Source organism: Cannabis sativa, chromosome 5 (assembly GCF_029168945.1).
Source record: "Cannabis sativa cultivar Pink pepper isolate KNU-18-1 chromosome 5, ASM2916894v1, whole genome shotgun sequence".
Taxonomy (NCBI): domain Eukaryota; kingdom Viridiplantae; phylum Streptophyta; class Magnoliopsida; order Rosales; family Cannabaceae; genus Cannabis; species Cannabis sativa.
Genome location: NC_083605.1, coordinates 75,350,027 through 75,369,967, shown reverse-complemented (window position 1 = coordinate 75,369,967; position 19,941 = coordinate 75,350,027). Strand labels below are relative to the sequence as shown.

At 30.6% G+C, this 19,941-nt stretch overlaps 1 protein-coding gene across 3 annotated transcripts in view; it reads left to right on the top strand.

The window, feature by feature from the left end:
• The window catches only part of LOC115716357 (pentatricopeptide repeat-containing protein At3g26540-like), a 29,010-nt gene extending 10,102 nt beyond the window's left edge, over window positions 1–18,908 (top strand). Inside the window, exons 1-4 of one of the 3 annotated variants that reach the window (XM_061116108.1) lie at window positions 4,584–4,655; window positions 5,059–5,761; window positions 7,854–8,058; window positions 12,310–18,908. In XM_061116108.1, coding sequence (XP_060972091.1) covers window positions 7,910–8,058; window positions 12,310–14,449 — 2,289 coding nt within the window. In that variant the 5' untranslated portion in view covers window positions 4,584–4,655; window positions 5,059–5,761; window positions 7,854–7,909 and the 3' untranslated portion in view covers window positions 14,450–18,908. Of the gene's footprint in view, window positions 1–4,500; window positions 4,656–5,058; window positions 5,762–7,853; window positions 8,059–12,309 lie in introns of those variants that run through there. The other 2 variants (XM_030645135.2, XM_030645990.2) reach the window with 2 other exon arrangements.
• Window positions 18,909–19,941: the final 1,033 nt, after the last annotated feature.

Genomic DNA, 19,941 nt, shown 5'->3' with positions numbered 1-19,941 from the left:
TCTTGTCTTGACTATGAAAATACTTGAGTCATCTTGCATCCAATACCTGACTGCAGCAAAAACTTAGGTATTTATTTGCAACTAAGAGTTAAGTTTAGGTATTTATTCTTAATTTGTTATGAAAAAATACATTTAGATATGAAAAAAATATATATTATAATTTTAATTTTTGTAAAAATTAAATTTTACGGGAACAAACTTGAGTCTATTTTTTTTTTCTCTAAAAATGTAGATTTGTTTAAGCAAACATAACTTTTTTCTAGTTTAATTTTTATTTTTTTTCAAAATAATTTATATTTTATTAAATTTTTAATTATTTTTCTTTATTTTTTAAGATATGAGTTTATAAATATAAATAAGTTTGATTTTTTCTTCAAAAAATCTTAATTTGTTTAAATTATTTATTGGATTTCAATAGTTTTAGTTTGAAATAAAATAAAGTTTAAAAATATTTTTATTAGGAATAATTTAAGTTTTTTTAAGTAAATTTATTATACTTTCAAAAAAAAAAAGGTAAATTTATTATTTTTATCAGTTTTTTTTTAATAATTTTTATTAATTTTCTCAAAATTAATAGAATATTATAATTTTTATTAGGAATAATTTAAGTTTTTTTAAGTAATTTATTATACTTTCAAAAAAAAAAAAGTAAATTTATTATAATTTATTTTTATCAGGTTTTTTGAATAATTTTTATTAATTTTCTCAAAATTAATAGAATATTATAATTTTTAAAATTAATAATAAAAGAGGGTAAAAGTTTGTATTGGTCAAAGTTCAAGAGGTAAAAATACTAATTTTTAACGGTAAAATAAACAGAACTTAACAGAAATAGTATAATTATGTAATTATTATATTTTAAGGGAAATTTATAACAAATTACATATTTTAGGGTACAAAATAAAGTTCTGAAAAAAAATGTTAATTATTCAAAAATTATTAAATTGATATCAATTACAAACTCAAAAGTCCGGGTATGTGCATCCACTTTTTAAAGTTGAATTCTTTTATAAGTTTAGGAAAACATCACAAAGAAAATTGTTGGAAATAACACTAGAAAGAGAGATAAACAAAAGTGTTAATTTTGAAAAACATAAAATAATTTAAATTCTTCTTCTTTTTCCCCACTAATAGGGTGTTCATCATTTTAAAAATAAAGAATTTATGGGTTTTTTTTTTACTTAAATATGATAGCTTTAAATTTAGCTATTTTTATGATATTTGTTTTTATTTTTAAACTATTTTATATTTACTATGTCATGTATATGTAAATTTAATTTTTAAAACTCGTATTTAATCTTTAAATAAATTAATTTTAGAAAAATAAAAAAAATTACTTTTTCTCCTATGTCAAACCCTACCTCCACCAACCCTCAACTACTCCACCTATCCACCTTTGTTCACCAGCTCCACATCTGAAAAATGGCAACTGGCGATGATCGGTCAGAGCGAAACTCACCAAAGATCTTTCATCAAGAAATTAATTTTTTTTAACCAAGAAACATGTTTCTTCATCAAAAAACTGATATTGATTATATAAAAGTAAAATTTATACACGAATTTTAAAGTTTTTTTACCCATCCGACGATAATCGGTCAGAACAAAACTCATCAAAGATCCTTCATCAAGAAATTAGTTTTTCATCAAGAAACTAGTTTTTTTTATTAAGAAACTCGTTTCTTTATCAAGAAATTGGTTTTTTCATCAATAAACTAGTTTCTTCAAGATATTAGTTTATATTAAATAGAAGTAAAATTTATATACGAGTTTTTAAATTTTTTATGGTATTCATTCTTATTTATAATAATTTATCCCATATTTTTAATTATTTTTTTTTAAAAATTGTCATTTTTAAAAGAGTTAAGTTTACATGATGTTATATATTAAAACCTTTATTTTTTTGGGCTATTTACAAAAATATGGGAAAATAAAGATAAGTTTTGATATATATGACATAAAAACTTAATTACACTAAATATGGCATTTTCTTAAAAAACTTACAAATATGGGAAAAAGTCTTGAGTAATGCCATAAAAAACTTTAAATTTGTGTTTCTTTTTATTTATTTTTTCTTTTTTAAAAAAATAAAATACTAAAATAAATAAAAAATGATCTCAACTATAGATATTATTTTTTTTTTAAGAAATTAAACTTGTTTTTTTTTTATTTAAACTACTATTTTTTTTTCTTTGTTTTTTTGTTAAAAACTAATTATTTCATTAAAAGCAGCAGAAAAAAAAAAAAAAAACCAGTTTCATCAACATCATCCTGAAGAAAAAACAATATAAAAAATTTATAATCTAAAGATAATATAAACTTTAAAAATCAGTTTCATCAACATTGAAAGAAACTATTAATTTCATTAAAAGAATAAAAAAAATAGTTTCATTATGTTATTAGAATGTTTTTTCAAGTTACTTTTTTATTATTTTGTTTCTAGGTTAGAAACTTACACTTATATTTTGTTATTAAATTATTGGTAGGCATTATGTGTTGTTTTGATTATATTTGTGATTAGTATTTTTTTTTTTTTTGTATATTTGTGTGTGTATGTTTTTATTTGATTGTCTGATGAAACTGGTTTCAATTAACTTTATTATTAACATTTGTATTTTGTTATGATTTTTTATAACGTCAAAACTGGTTTCACATGTCGAAACTGGTTTCACATGTTTTAACTATTCTGTAATGGGGTTGCTCAATTTTTATGATATTATTATATATTTTTTAGTTTGTATAAAACCAGTTTTATTATTGTATAATATTTGAACAATAATTTTTATTTTATTTTAATTAATCAGTTTCTGACATACTTATTATTTTATTATTTTCATAACTGGTTTTTTTAAGTAATTAATTTTTTTTTATTGTTGTTCATAATTGAGTTTTATTCAATTTTTTATTAATTTATCTCAAGAAACTGGTTTTTATTTGTTTGTTTTTATTTTGGTTGTTTTACTAACTGGTTTGTCACATTTCACTGTTTTTTTTTTTTGTTATTCTTTTATGGTTTTTATTGCACTTTTGTCTCTTTAATTTTCTTTGTTTCTTTTTTTTTTCTCTTTGATTTTAATTTGTGGTTCTCTTTGTTATATTTGCTGCATATTGTATGTTTAAATTAACTCTAATTTTTGAGCAAGCAAATAAAAAATTAAATGTCAAAATAAAGAATGAAGTTAGAAGTTTGATTATTAGGTATTGATATAAATTTTATATGTTCGAAACTGGTTTTTAAATTTAGTATCGTTAATTTGTAAAAGTTTAGTTATTAGGCATTGTGTATTTTTTATTATGTTATTGATGAAACTATTTTTTTTTTTTTGCCTCTTTTAATGAAATAATTCGTTTATTTTAATATTGATGAAACTGGTTTTTAAAGTTAGTATCGTCTTTAGATTGTAATTTTTTTCATTATCTTGTTGATGAAACTATTTTTTGTATTCTTTAAATGAAATTTTTAGTTTCTTTCAATGTTGATGAAACTAGTTTTTAAAGTTTGGATTCTTTTTAGATTATGATTTTTTATATTGTTTTTTTTTTCAGGATAATATTGATGAAACTGGTTTTTTTTTTTCTGCTGTTTTTAATGGAATAATTAGTTTTTAACAAAAAAAAAAAAAAACGAATAGTAGTTTAAATAAAAAAACAAGTTTAATTTTTGTAAAAAAAAATGAAATATAAAAATGTACACTTATTATATATATTAAGAGAAAAAAATTAGGTTGAGAAAAAAATTGAAAAAAAAAAGAGACACAAAGAGAAATTAGAAAAAAAAAAATAGAGAGAGATAAGCGAAAGAAAGAAAAAAAAAGTAGCAACTGATTTAAAAGTTGAAAAGAAAAAGAGAGCCAAAATCGACTAAAAAATATATAAAAAAGACAAAAAAAAAAAAAACTTTTTGAAGTTTCAATAAGTAAAAAAAGAAAAAAAAATTAATAAAAGTATAAAAGTAAAATGTTCTTGTCAAATTAAAAATGTAATGTTTGAAAAAAAATGTAGTATTTGGTGTAAATTTTTCAAATAAAAAGAAACCATAAAATGTAAGTGTAAAATAAATTAAAAAAATAAATAAAACTAATTAAGCTAAAAACAAAAACATAAAATATGGGATTGGATAATAAGTTTATAAAAATATAGCATATCAAATACCATAAAAAACTTAAATGTGAAAAAATGCCATAGAAAAGTGGCAAACCTAAAAATACCATATTTTTCTAACTTTGTTATGAAATCCCATATTTCATGTAATTTTCACTATTTTTTTTTTCCAATAGCCTGTTTTCTTTGCTAAAGAAAAGCCCAATTATAACTAAAATCCATTATCTTTTGTGGGTATTTCTTTATTTTTTTAATATATATATTTTTTTTTTGAGATTTTTTTTTAATATATTTTATATAAAATTAAATGTAAATTTAATTAATTAATTAATAAAAATAGTATTTATCAATTAAATTACACTCTCTATTTTTTTTTTATATTGGTCTCTTTTATTTTTACTATCTTTCTTATTTTTAATGTTTTTTTTAAACACGTAATATCCACCTCTTGATAACATAACACAAGAGTTTCATTTCTCAGGAAAGCTCACCCGAGAAGCCTAGCCGCCTCTGCTCTTCATCTCCTTCCTTCAATCAACCAATTCTTGCTAAATCAGGTATTTCTCTCTCTCTCTCTCTCTCTCTCTCTCTCATTTTCTGGTTGGGGACGAGGGTTTTGGGAAGTGAAAGATTCTAGATGAGATGCTTTTGTTGATTGTTTCATTGAATTGTGATGGTATACTTGTTTATTGAATTGAATCTGAGATTTGTTTTGTGGAATATATTTGTGCTTGTGTGAATTTCATGAATTGAATTGTTATGCTTAGATTTAACGATCATTTTGTAGATGGTGACCTATAAACCCTTCAATCTCAGTTATTTGAAAATCTACTTTTATGTTATTTAAGTTTACAATTAAACATATAAAGCTGAGATTATGTTCATTCTGCTCTGTTTCTCTAAAATGAAAAAAAAAAGCTTTTGCTCTCTTTTATGTTCTTGGTTTGTATTTGGATTCAGTTCTTGCTCGAGTTGAAATTACAGCCTAACCTTCAAGCAGAGCAGGGGTTGGGGGCAATGATATGTTTCATTGATATTTATGGTTTTTACTTTGATTTTGTTTTCGACATTGTAAAATACAATTGATTTACCACCAGTGCTCAGTTTTCATACTCATACGTGAAATTAATGATATCTTGATAAATGAGGGTCTCTTCTATTTTGTGTATTTTTTTTACTACTATATCTTTCCAGCACTATTCAGTGTAAGCCACTAATGATGGCAATTTCCTTGTTTAAAGGATACCTTGATTTTATCTCGGGTTTGGAGTTTCCTCCTAATTTGGAGGTCAGATATTTTTATGTCCTCAATGATGGACTAATTTAATGTTGGATGTTAAGCTAACATACATACTGGAAGATAATTTCTGGCTAAGGTATAGTGTTTAAAATTAAGCATTTTGTGCCTTACTCATGCATTAGTATACCCTCAATCCTATCTCTTAACGAGTCCTAAACCTCTAACCACTGCCCACTGCTCTTTCAAACCCCAAAAAGAGTCCAATTAGGTTTTCGGGTTTGTTTCGCGAAAAAAGCCCAAACCATTTTTCTCTCTATCTCGTTTGGCGTCGTTTCTCTCTCTGCTAAACCCTAGATCTCGAGCTCTCGCGGAGCCCTGCTGCCTCAACGGAAGATTCTTCTCTCGGTTTCAAATTACTATTCGGTAAAAAATGAAAGCCCTTACTCTTTTTTAAGCACTTTTGTTATTGTCATTTTTTGTTGTTGAATCTGGATTTTTGGTCTTCCTTTGAAATTGATAGCGTTTTTGTTTGGATTAAGATTTCATGTTCGAGATTGGAGTTTGAAATTTGTTTATGGTGGTTATACGATTATGTGTGTATTTTCTGTTTGTGAAAGTATATATATTTCTTTTGTTTTGTGGTGGGTTTTTTAGTTGGTGAAGAAAGGTTCAGATTTTATGACTGAATTTTAAATTTGAGCTTTGGGACGATCTGTGTTTATTCTTTGATCAGGGCGGTCTTGTTCTTGTATTCTGGAGTTCTTTTCTGGGAAGCCCAAGCTTGATCAAACTGTTTAGATCGTTTGTTTCATCTTTTTTTGTTCACTATATTTATTATTGTTATTATTAATATTTTCTGGAACTATTTTTAGCCCCTTTGAAGGTGTAGCATTTTATGTCTTGTTTTGATTATGACCCAAGTTGGAATAGGATCCATGGTTAGGGCTCTTAAAATGTTCTATTCTTGTTTGAAGATCTATGATGGACTGTATTGAATCTAGGTTGGTCAAACTGTTTAGTGCTTGGGCAGTTCGAACACCAAGCAGCTAAGGCTTTCATATGGTATTGTAGAACTCTGCATATTTCAACTGTAAACAAAACAAGTCCCACTCCATTGCCACCAAAACCAACATAAGGAGAAAAAAAAATGACACTATGAAAACAGCAGTGATCCCCATCCCACATACCCAAAACTTCACAGGAAAAGATGTTAAAGCAATGCCTTTTGTCTTTGATACACCCATATGAGAGTTTTATATCACTCTCTTGTGTGATGTTGCTTAGTTTATATATATATATATATATATATATATATATAAAAAAGAGAAGGAGAGGCTTTATTGGAGAGAGAACATTGAGTTGGGTTTGTTTGTCTTTTCTTGGGCTGTTTAATGTGTTGGGCCGAACACTGTGTGAAAGAGTCATTGATTGACTCTCTTTGGCTTAGGGTTGTTCATCCGATTCAATCCGCACTTTTTTAGTCAAACAAAGTGCGGATTTCATTTTTTAGATCCAATCCAATCCGCACAATAGCTCAAATCCAATCCAATCCAATCCGCAAAAGTGCGGATTGGATCGGTTACTTTGGATTGGTTACTTTTTAATATCAAATTATTTAATCTTTATGAAAAAAATATTTTTTTTTTCATATAACTAGCAACAAAATAAAACAAACTATAGTTATTTTATGTCTCCAACAACACATTAAATAAATAAAATAACAAATAACAAATTCAAAGGAAGAAAAAAAATTGTATATATAAAAAAATATTTAATTTTATTTTAAATTGTATGTAGAAAAAAAATATATAAGAATAGAATATACATTTTATCTATTAAGTTTTGCAATATAAATGTATTATATGTATTAGACTTTTAAATTACTATTTTCTTTATATTAAAATGTTATTTGTATATATAATTTTTTAATTTGGTTATAAATATGTGTGGATTGGATTGAATCGGTTACTTTTACATGTCAATCAACATCCAATCTGCACAAATGCGGATTTTGAATTTTCCAATCCAATCCAATTCGCACAAGTGCGGATATCCGCACTTTGTGGATTGGATTGGATTGGATCGTGCGGATTGGATTAGATCGGTTATTTTATGAACACCCCTACTTTGGCTGACCGAACCTTTTGTGTTTGGGTCTGAAAATTGTTATTTTTAATAATACTAATTATTTTGTGGACCCATAAAATAATAAATTTACCAATTTTGCATATTCTATTATTTTTTTTTCTTTGAAGTATGTTGGACAAAACAAAAGCAGATTTTGGTTTAAAAATTCCAACAAATGTATAATCGCAATTAATCAATTATAGATACATGTAAACAAAAGTTTTTTTTTTTATTATTATTATTCCTTAATTTTCTTCTATTGGACTTATTAGCTAAACTATATTGTAATTCTCTAATTTTATATAATATATGTATATATAAATAGGTGTTTGATTTGTTAGATCATAAGAGAAATATTGGGGTAATTGAGTTTGGTGAATTTGTTCAGGCATTAAACGTATTCCATCCCAAAGCTTCTCAAGAAGATAAAATATTACCTCCTTAATGCAGTGTCTCTCCTCTTTCACACTTTCTCTGGAGATAGGCTACTACCACTACCAGACTCTCTCTCTCTCGCTCTCTCGACTTTTTTTTCGTAGATCTTCCTCTGTCGCCGGAATCACAGTCCTTCCTCCTTCACACAACATCACCAGGTAATGTATATATATACGTGTAATATTAATTTTATATATGGTACTTGTTTTGTTTATCATTATGTTGATTGTATATCAATTTATGAGTTGGAAATTTTTAGATTAGTATGATCTCTCTAGAATATGTATGTATAAATAGTGATATTTCTGGTCCAGATTCATTTTTTTGTTTAACATTGAAGCAAAGGCTTTGAAATTTTCCCTAGAGTATCATGATTTTCCTAATGAAGCCCTAGATGAAATTATCAGTAGGCTATCACTGAAAATTATGATAAGGTGTAGTCTAGTAAGCATACAGTGGAGGACAATCATTAAAAATTTCATCACACAATTGCGAGCATAAGTACTTTCCTATTTAGGTGAAATCTGATCAGAAAATTTGTTTTCACAATGAGATATTATCTAACATCTCCTTAACTCTTCTTATTGGTGCCATTATTCTCGATATTAAACATGAGATTGTTTTGATGGAAGTGGACAGTGGTAGAAGAAAGTTGTACCAGCTTTTTAATCCTACTACCGAATAGAGAATCACTTTGCCATCCATACCCATTATTAAATATCGTATTTGGCATCTGTATGTTGAATCGAAGACCGTAAAAGTCTTGTTCCGATGTGAGAGCAAGAAGTATCCCAATTGGCTAGCCTACTTATACACCTTAGGTCAGCCGCAATGGAGGGCTTATAATGTGAGTTCCTATTCTAATACATACTCGACTTTGACTTCTATAGATGCACAAACGGTACATTTCATCACATCATCTTATACCAGAACGAGTGAATCGAGAGAATTTCTAAGCGGGGAGCTACTATAGTTTCATTTTAAATCAGAGAGATTTTGTAAATGTTCTCTCATTCTTACAGAGGAGATGATGGCCTCCAAACCAATGTGGTGGGATAAATGTCTTTGTTTTGTACAGTTGCATTTGAGTGAGAAAATCCTCAAGGTGAGGAAAGTTGTCATGCTTGATCAAGGCCATTTGACGTTAGAAGACGTGAATCTTTCTTTGGAGTTGTTGGATGAGATGGGCTATTTGAAAGAATCCACTTCTTTTCCAGACTGTACTAACTCCAAACTGAAGTTCGTGCTTGACAATGTAGTTCGCACATTCAATTTGAACACTAAGTTCATTAAAGAATCGGGAAAGCAAGAGTCAAGTACATAATTGTACAAACTCAATCTTAACAACACACAAATTAAAAAAATGTGTATATATATATTCATTTCCGTTGTTGGTTAAACAACTAAATAATTAAGAGTTGTGTTAAGGCGTTTTCATTTGATATTGTCGTTTTCATATGATATTGTCGTTTAGTAGAGAAATGGGAGTTGTTATGTTGTTACCCCATTTTTTCAAAATAAATACTACCGCCTCAATACAGTCTCTCTTCTTTCACACTCTCTCTGGAGAAGGTCTACTACCATTACCAGACTCTCTCTCTTGCTCTCTCGACTTCTTTTTTTTGTAGATTTTTCTTTGTCGCCGAAATCACTGTCATTCCTCCTTCAAATTGCGTCACCAGGTAATGTATTTATATATGTGTAATATTGATTTTATATATGTTGCTTATTTTGTTTATCATTATGTTGATTCTATATCAATCTTTGGGTTGGACATTTTAAGATTAGTATGATCTCTCTAGGATATGTTTGTATGAATAGTAATATTTCTAGTCAGATTCACTTTTTTGTTTAACGGGGGAAGCAAAGGGTTTGAAATTTTTCCTAGAGAATCGTGATTTTCTTGATAAAGCCTTAGATGAAATTATCAGTAGGCTATCGCTGAAAATTATGATAAGGTGTAGTCTAGTAAGCAAACAGTGGAAGCGAATCATTAACAATTTCATCACATATTGCGAGCATAAGTACTTTCCTATTATGGTGAAACGTAATCAGAAAATTAGTTTCCAGGATGGGATATTATCTAACCTCTCCTTAACTCCTCTCATTGGTGCCATTATTTTCGACATTAAACATGAGATTGTTTTGATGAAAGTGGACAGTAGTAGAAGAAAGTTGTACTAGCTTTTTAATCCTGCTACCGAACAGAATATCACTTTGCCACCCATACCCGTTGCTGTATATCGTATTTGGCATCTGTATGTTGAATCGAAGACGGTAAAGGTCTTATTGCGTTGTGAGAGCAAGAAATATCCTAATTGGCAAGCGTAGTTATACACCTCAGGTCAGCCGCACTGGAGGGCTTACAATGTGAGTTCCTATTCTAATACCTACTCGACTTTGACTTCTATAGATTCACAAATGGTGCATTTTCTCACATCATCTTTTACCGAAACGAGTGAATCGAGAAAATTTCTACGAGGGGAGCTACGACAGTTTCATTTTAAATTAGAGAGATTTGGTAAATGTTCCCTCTTTCTTACAGAGGAGATGATGGCTTCCAAACCAATGTGGTGGAATAAATGTCTCTGTTTTGTACGGTTTCATTTGAGTGAGAAAATCCTCAAAGTGAGGAAAGTTGTCATGCATGATCAAGGCCATTTGACGCTAGAAGACGTGAATCTTTCTTTGGAGTTGTTGGATGAGATGGACTATTTGAAAGAATCCACTTCTTTTCTGGACTGTACTAACTACAAATTGAAGTTCGTGCTTGACAGTGTAGTTCGCACATTCGATTTGAACACCAAGTTCATTGAAGAATTGGGAAAGCATGAGTCAAGTACATATATGTACAAACTCAATCTTAACTACACGCAAATTAAAAAAAAACTATGTATATATATATATTCATTTTTGTTGTTGGTTAAACAAGTAAATAATTAAGACTTGTGTTCTATCGTTTTCATAAGATATTGTCGTTTTGTATAAAAATGGGAGTTGTTATGTTGTTACCTCATTTTTTTCAAAATAAATACTACCTCCTCAATACAGTCTCTCCTCTTTCACACTCTGACGAAAGAATGGGTGGCTTCTTGAGAAGTTTTCCTAGAAAGTGTGCGACTGAGGACAAAGCATGTTGAAAACACTTATGTTGGTTTGTAGGGTCAGTCATCAATCTAGGAAGCAGCCAGAGTGGCGTACTCGTGTATAAGAGCCATTATTCTGTGGGTGTAAGGACGTAATGAAGGCTTGAAGCGGGGACGTTACAAATGGTATCATAGCCTTGACCTAGCCGGAAGTGTGGTCGACGAGGATGTCGGACCCCGTAAAGGGGGTGATTGTGACAGTCAGTAGTCCCGTGACCCGTAAGGGAAAATTCCGGGTAAGCCGTGCAATCCCACATCACCTAGGGAAGGTCGAGTGAGATGCACTTGACTCTTGCTTTCCCAATTTGTGTGTTGTTATTATATATGTAACAAACTATATATACATAAATGTATATAAGTTTTTTAATGAAGCTTAAATTTATTAATTTTTTCTATAATTTTAGCTTTAATAATAGCAAAACGGGTCACAGTGGGTCGACACGAACACGACACGATTTTTTACGAGTCGGGTTAGGGTTGAGATAATTAGATACGAGTCAAAAAACGGGTCGACACGCTTGACACGAAATATAAAGCGGGTCACATAAAATATAACACGAACACGACACGATGACACGTTTTGCCACCCCTAATCAAAAGGAAGATTAGACTCAGAAAAAACACAATCAACATATAATTAAGAAGCTCTAATCACAAGGTGAGCAACCCAATTAACAAATCGTTTGACAAAAATTAAAAAAACATCAACAATACTACTAAAGGTGTATTGCAAATAAAATAATAAATAAATAAATATTATTTCTAAAATAAAAAAATAAATGAGATAATTACACAAGACACTATTTTTTGTAAAAAAAATTACATTTTTACGTTCAAAGATTTTTTTTTATATATTTTTACAGTTTTTCATAAAAACAACAAGAAAATTACATAAAAGTAATATGAAAATAATATTTAAATAATAACAAAAAATAACATACATATAACAAAAAATTAACAACACATTAACAAGATAACAACATAAAAGACCGTATTTTCTATATATAAAATAAAAAAAAATCTTAAAAATATTTAAAATTATGTGAAACCGTATTTTTGTAATTTTTTTATTGTTTTTGTGTATTTGTGAAATTATCCCTAAATAAATATTGTGGATGTATTTGCTACAAAATTTAAAAATAGGACTTATTACAAGCCATAGATTTGAAGAAAATTTGGGATGTCATAGTATTTTAATTTGAGGGTCAATTATGTAATTTCATGAACTTTCTAAAGTTAGTTATTTTTTTTTTGCCTTTGCAGCGGCAAAATTCAAATTCTTCGTGTAACGATGGGTGGTGTAAGCAAAGTCTCTGAGCTGAATCATCTTCTTCAAAGTATATCTAGCAACAGCAATGGCAAAATCCCTCGACCTAAGACCACCATAGCCGTAACTAATGCAATCCTCCAAACTCTCAACTTGGGCAACCTCTCTAAAGCCGTCTCAATCCTCTTCGATTCTCCTGTACCCTTTCCCTACTCTGTCTACGCTCGTCTTTTCCAGCTAACTTCTTCAACTCGCGCAATTGTCGAGGCTCGAAAGCTTGAATCTCATTTGGTCACTTTCTCATCCGACCCACCTGTCTTTCTCTTGAATCGTGCCATAGAGGCCTATGGTAATTGTTGCTGTGTTCATGATGCCCGCGAGCTGTTCGAAGAAATGCCAGTTAGAAATGGCGGCTCTTGGAATTCCATGTTAACAGCTTATTCAAAGAACGGTTATGATAAGGAGGCCTTGTTATTGTTTTCGCGCATGAATAGGTTCGGTGTTTTTGCCAATGAGATTACATTTGCGAGTGTTTTAGGTTCATGTGCTAAACTACTGTGTCTTTGTCTTTCTCGACAGATTCACGCGCTTACTTCAAAGTATGGTTTTGGTAACAATATAATATTGGAAACGTCACTTGTTGATGTGTATGGGAAATGTTGGATTATGAGTGATGCACGTAGGAAGTTTGATGAGATTCGTAACCCCAATGATGTTTCTTGGAATGTTATTGTAAGGCGGTATGTTGAAATGAATGATGGGAAGGAAGCAATTTTCATGTTTTTCAAGATGTTTCCTGCGGCTGTTAGTCCCTTAAGCTTTACCTTTTCCAATGCACTTGTTGCTTGCTCAAGTATTTCTGCACTTAGAGAAGGTATTCAAATTCATGGAGTGACTATTAAGATGTGTTTTGATGTTGATGAGGTAGTTTCTTGCTCCCTAATAGATATGTACGTTAAATGTGGGAAACTGGAACAAGCTCGTGCAATTTTTGAGCAGTCTGGTGCAAAAGATTTGGTTTCTTGGACTTCAATTGTGTGGGGTTATGCGATTAACGGGAAGACAAGCGAGGCAAGGGAACTCTTTAATGACATGCCAGAACGTAATTTGATATCATGGAATGCAATGTTGGCAGGATATATTCATTCATTCCAGTGGGAAGAGGCTTTGGCTTTTTTACATTTATTGCGAATGACAACTAAGGACATAGATCATGTTACTATTGGGTTGGTATTGAATATTTGTGCTGGTCTTTCAGACGTTCAAACAGGCAAACAGGTTCATGGATTTGTCTATCGACATGGTTTGTTTTCCAAGCTCAATGTTAGCAATGCCCTTCTTGACATGTATGGTAAATGTGGGAATTTGACAAGTGCGAGGGTTTTGTTTTTCCAAATGAGTCAATTGCGGGATAATGTTTCTTGGAATACTTTATTGACTAGCTATGCTTGTCATGGCCAAAGCGAACAAGCTTTGACAATCTTCTGGGAGATGCAATGGGAGACACAACCAAGTAAATTTACTTTTGCAACCCTTTTGGCTGCTTGTGCAAATATCCTTGCTTTTGAGCAAGGCAGACAAAGTCACGCTTTCATTATCAGGAATGGTTACGAGATAGATATTGTGCTTGCAGGAGCTTTGGTTGACATGTACTCCAAGTGTCGTTGTCTTGATTATGCCCTTCGTGTTTTCGAAGGAACATCTTCACGGGATATAGTTTTATGGAACTCCATAATGATAGGATGTTCCCACAAAAAAGGTGTAGAAGTACTTAAATTTTTTGGCTTAATGCAAGAAACAAATATTAAGCCAGATCATGTCACCTTCCAAGCCGTTTTAACTGCTTGTTTGCATGAAGATCTAGTTGAATTGGGTAGTCAATATTTTCATTCAATGAGCACCAACTATGGTATCATACCACGACTTGAGCACTATGAGATTATGATTGAACTTTTCAGTCGCTCCAATCAAATGGATGAGCTTGATGTTTTTGTAAAAGAGATGCCATTTGAACCCACAATTCCAATGCTAACAAGAGTGTTGGATGCTTGTAGGAAACATGGGTGCATGAGGTTGGGAAATTGGGCTGCGAAACAACTAGCTGAACTGAATTCGTCGAGTGAACTTCAGTTTTAAATAAAAGAGTGGTGTGTTGTTAGACAATTATCATGACAATACATTGTTCAGAAGGTGAGATTTAATAGGAATTAGTACAGTTGACTTGCATTTTGGGGTCTAAAATCTGTCATGATTTTATAAGTGCTAGTATTTGTGAGCACAGGTCATGGTTTGTGAGCTTAATGATTGACAATGCGTCTCAAGAAAATCAAATACTGCCAACACCGATATGCAACTGACTGTACAGGACATATGGCCAAGCATGACGGGTTTGCTTAAGATCGGAATTCTACCCCGCTCGAACTCCATAACTAAACTCAAGTCATTGCTCATTCCTGCTCATCTTTGCTAGCCCTTCAAATGAGTCTATTGCAAGTCAAATGAAAAGTGAGCATGCCACAACAAATATCAAGTCAGAATATATTGTATTTTCCAAACGCATCTCTCATAACGATTTTGCTATCTTTCCATGAATTCCTCTTTTTATAGATTTACTGTACATTGAAAATTGAGTGTTGCGTATTACGCTACGAGGCCATTATCTAAATGTGACTACAATAAAGCTTGTCTAATGTAAAATTTGATATCATGTTGCATCGAAAGTAAGACTAAAGAGAAACGAATGATTTGTATTCTCTATCGGGTTCTTAAAACTATGGACCTAAGTTTTATACCGAGTAGCAGATAAATACCTAAGTTGTATTTTTGGCGGTAAAAATACCTTTCGTCACTAGTATGGAACTTCCGTAGGTACTTGACCGTTATATACCAGGTTAGTGTCCACGTGTTACTATGTGATTAGTCCGGATCATTTAATTTTTAATTTTTATTTGTAAATTAATTTAAAAATTAAAAATAAAACAAAAATAATTTAAAATCAAAATAAAATAATTAATATTTATTATTCATATTTTAATTAAATTCAATTAAAATAAATCATTAATTAAAACTCAAAACCTAAAATTAAGAAACAAACACAAAAGAAAACTGAAAGGTCATCCCCTTTAGGTAGAAAACTGAGGCATGTTCAGGTTGAAGACGACGTAATTCACTTCATTTATGCTAATTTGAAGAATTTGAATTTCGCCGCTGCAAATGCAAAAAAAAAAAAAATAATAATAATAACTAACTTTAGAAAGTTCATGAAATTACATAATTGACCCTCAAATTAAAATACTATGACATTCCTAATTTTCTTCAAATCTATGGCTTGTAATAAGTCCTATTTTTAAATTTTGTAGCAAATACATCCACAATATTTATTTAAAGATAATTTCACAAATACACAAAAAAAAAAAAAATTACAAATATACGGTTTCACATAATTTTAAATATTTTTACGATTTTTTTTTATTTTATTTACAGAAAACACGGCCTTTTTATGTTGTTATCTTGTTAATTTGTTATTATTTTTTGTTATATGCATGTTATTTTTTGTTATTATTTTGATATTATTTAAATATTATTTTCATGTTACTTTTATGTAGTTTTCTTGTTGTTTTCATGTTCTTTTTATGGAAAACCGTAAAAATATTAAAAAAAAATTCTTTGAATGTAAAAATGTAATTTTTTTTTACAAAAAATGGTGTCTTGTGTAATTATACCATTTATTTTTTATTTCAAAAATAATATTAATTTATTTATTATTTTGTTTGCAATACACCTTTAGTAGTATTGTTGATGTTTCTTTAATTTTTGTCAAATGATTTGTTAATTGGGTTGCTCACCTTGTGATTAGAGCTTCTTAATTATATGTTCATTGTGTTTTTTCTGAGTCTAATCTTACTTTTGATTAGGGATGGCAAAACGTGTCATCGTGTCGTGTTCGTGTCATATTTTATGTGACCCGCTTTATATTTCGTGTCAAGCATGTCGACCCGTTTTTTTGACTCGTGTCTAATTATCTCAACCCTAACCCGACCCGTAAAAAATCATGTCGTGTTCGTATCGACCCACTGTGACCCGTTTTGCTATTATTAAAGCTAAAATTGTAGAGAAAATTAATAAATTTAAACTCCATTAAAATAGTGTCTTCAAGTGGGGACGTTACATATTTGTGTGTTATTAAGATTGAGTTTGTACATGTATGTACTTGACTCTTGCTTTCCCAATTCTGCAATGAACTTGGTGTTCAAATCGAATGTGCAAACTAAACTGTCAAGCACGAACTTCAGTTTAGAGTTAGTACAGTCCGAAAAAGAAATAGATTCTTTCAAATAGCCCATCTTATCCAACAACTCCAAAGAAAGATTCACATCTTCTAGCATCAAATGGCCTTGATCATGCATGACAACTTTCCTCAATTTGAGGATTTTCTCACTCAAATGCAATCGTGCAAAACAGAGACATTTATAACACCACATTGGTTTGGAAGCCATCATCTCCTCTGTAAGAAAGAGAGAACATTTACCAATTTTCTCTGATTTAAAATGAAATTGTCGTATCTCCTCGCCTAGAAGTTCTCTCGATTCACCCGTTCCGGTATAAGACGACGTGAGGAAATGCACCGTTTGTGCATATATAGAAGTCGAAGTTGAGTAGGTATTAGAATAGGAACTCATATTGTAAGCCCTCTAGTGCGGCTGACCTAAGGTGTATAAGTAGGCTTGCCAATTGGAATATTTCTTGCTCTCACAACGCAATAAGACTTTAACCGTCTTCGATTCAACATACAAATGCCAAATACGATATACAAGAATGGGTATGGTTGGCAAAGTGATTCTCTATCCGGTAGCAGGATTAAAAAGCTGGTACAACTTTCTTCTACCACTGTCCACTTTTATCAAAACAATCCCATGTTTAATGTCAAGAATAATGGCACCAATGAGAGGAGTTAAGGAGAGGTTAGATAATATCCTATCCTGAAAACTAATTTTTTGATTACGTTTCACCTTAATAGGGAAGTACTTATACTCGCAATATGTGATGAAATTGTTAATGACTTGCCTCCACAGTTTGCTTTCTAGACTACACCTTATCATAATTTTCAGCGATAACCTACTGATAATTTCATCTAGGGCTTTATTAGGAAAGTCACGATCCTCTAGGGAAAATTCAAACCCTTTGCTTCCATCGTTAAACAAAAAAGTGAACCTGGACCAGAAATATTACTATTTATATGTACATATCATAGAGAGATCATATTAATGTAAAAATGTCCAACCCACAGATTGATATACAATTAATATAATGATAAACAAAACAAGCACCATATATAAAATTAATTTTACACGTATATATATATATATATATACATTACCTGGTGATGTTGTGTGAAGGAGGAAGGACTGTGATTCCGGCGACAGAGAAGATCTACAAAAAAGAAGTGGAGAGAGCGAGAGAGGGAGTCTGGTAGTGGTAGTAGCCCTTCTCTAGTGTGAAAGAAGAGAAACTGTATTGAGGCGATAATATTTATTTTGAAAAAATGGGGTAACAACATAACAATTCTCTTTTCTCTACAAAACGACAATATCATATGAAAACGACAATATCAGATGAAAACGCCTTAGCACAACTCGTAATTATTTAGTTGTTTAACCATCAACAGAAATGAATATATATACATATATTATTTTTTAATTTGTGTGTTGTTAAGATTGAGTTTGTACAATTATGTACTTGACTCTTACTTTCCCGATTCTTCAATGAACTTAGTGTTCAAATTGAATGTGCGAACTACACTGTCAAGCACGAATTTCAGTTTGGAGTTAGTATAGTCCGGAAAAGAAGTAGATTCTTTCAAATAGCCCATCTAATTCAACAACTCCAAAGAAAGATTCACATCTTTTAGCATCAAATGGCCTTGATCATGCATGACAACTTTCTTCACCTTGAGGATTTTCTCACTCAAATGCAACCGTACAAAACAGAGGCATTTATCCCACCACATTGGTTTGGAAGCCATCATCTCCTCTGTAAGAATGAGAGAACATTTACCAATTCTCTCTGATTTAAAATGAAACTGTCATATCTCCCCGCCTAGAAGTTCTCTCGATTCACCCGTTCCGGTATAAGATGACGTGAGGAAATGCACCGTTTGTGCCTCTATAGAAGTCGAAGTCGAGTAGGTATTAGAATGGGAACTCATATTGTAAGCCCTCCAGTGCGGCTGACCTAAGGTGTATAAGTAGACTTGCCAATTGGAATATTTCTTGCTCTCACAACGCAATAAGACTTTAACCGTCTTCGATTCAACATACAGATGCCAAATACGATATACAGGAATGGGTATGGTTGGCAAAGTGATTCTCTGTTCGGTAGCAGGATTAAAAAGCTGGTACAACTTTCTTCTACCACTGTCTACTTTCATCAGAACAATCCCATGTTTAATGTCGAGAATAATGGCACCAGTGAGAGGAGTTAAGGAGAGGTTATATAATATCCTATCTTGAAAACTAATTTTCTGATTACGTTTCACCTTAATACGGAAGTACTTATGCTCGCAATATGTGATGAAATTGTTAATGACTTGCCTCCACAGTTTGCTTTCTAGACTACACCTTATCATAATTTTCAACGATAGCCTACTGATAATTTCATCTAGGGCTTTATTAGGAAAGTCACGATCCTCGAGGGAAAATTCAAACCCTTTACTTCCATCGTTAAATAAAAAAGTGAACCTGGACTAGAAATATTACTATTTATGCATACATATCATAGAGAGATCATACTAATCTAAAAATGTCCAACCCACAGATTGATATACAATCAATATAATGATAAACAAAACAAGCACCTTATATAAAATCAATTTTACAAGTATATATACATTACCTGGTGATGCTGTGTGAAGGAGGAAGGACTGTGATTTCGGCGACAGAGGAAGATCTACGAAAAAAAAAGTCGAGAGAGCGAGAGAGAGAGAGTCTGGTAGTGGTAGTAGCCCATCTCCAGAGAGAGTGTGGAAGAGGAGAGACTGTATCGAGGAGGTAGTATTTATTTTGAAAAAACGGGGTAAAAACATAACAACTCCCATTTCTGTACAAAACGACAATATCATATTTTGTTGTCTGTAGAGTTAGTTATCAGTCTAGAAAGCAACCAGAGTGACGTACTCGTGTATAAGAGTCATTATTCCGTGGGTGTAAGGCCCAATGGAGGCTTGAAGCGGGAACATTACACTTTTAGTCGCAACATAAATTTTTTTGTGACTAAATGTGACTTTTAGTCACAATAAAATGTTACTGACTAAAACATAGTATTTAGTTACAAGTTGTCACAAATTTAGTTTTAGTCACAACAAATACTGTGAATAAAAATATATTTAGTTACAATAAATTGAAATTTTTGTGACTAATACCTTTAATCACAAACTTTTTAGTCACAACATAGGAATAATAATTTATAATTAATCACAATTTTTTTCCTTTTAATCACAACTTTTATTGTGACTAAAAGTAAAAATTTTTGTAAAATAATTGTTAAGTGCTTAATTAATTAGCAATAATTTTTATATTTATGTGTGCGGTTGATTTAGAATTTATAATCTAAGACAAACTGGATATTCTACT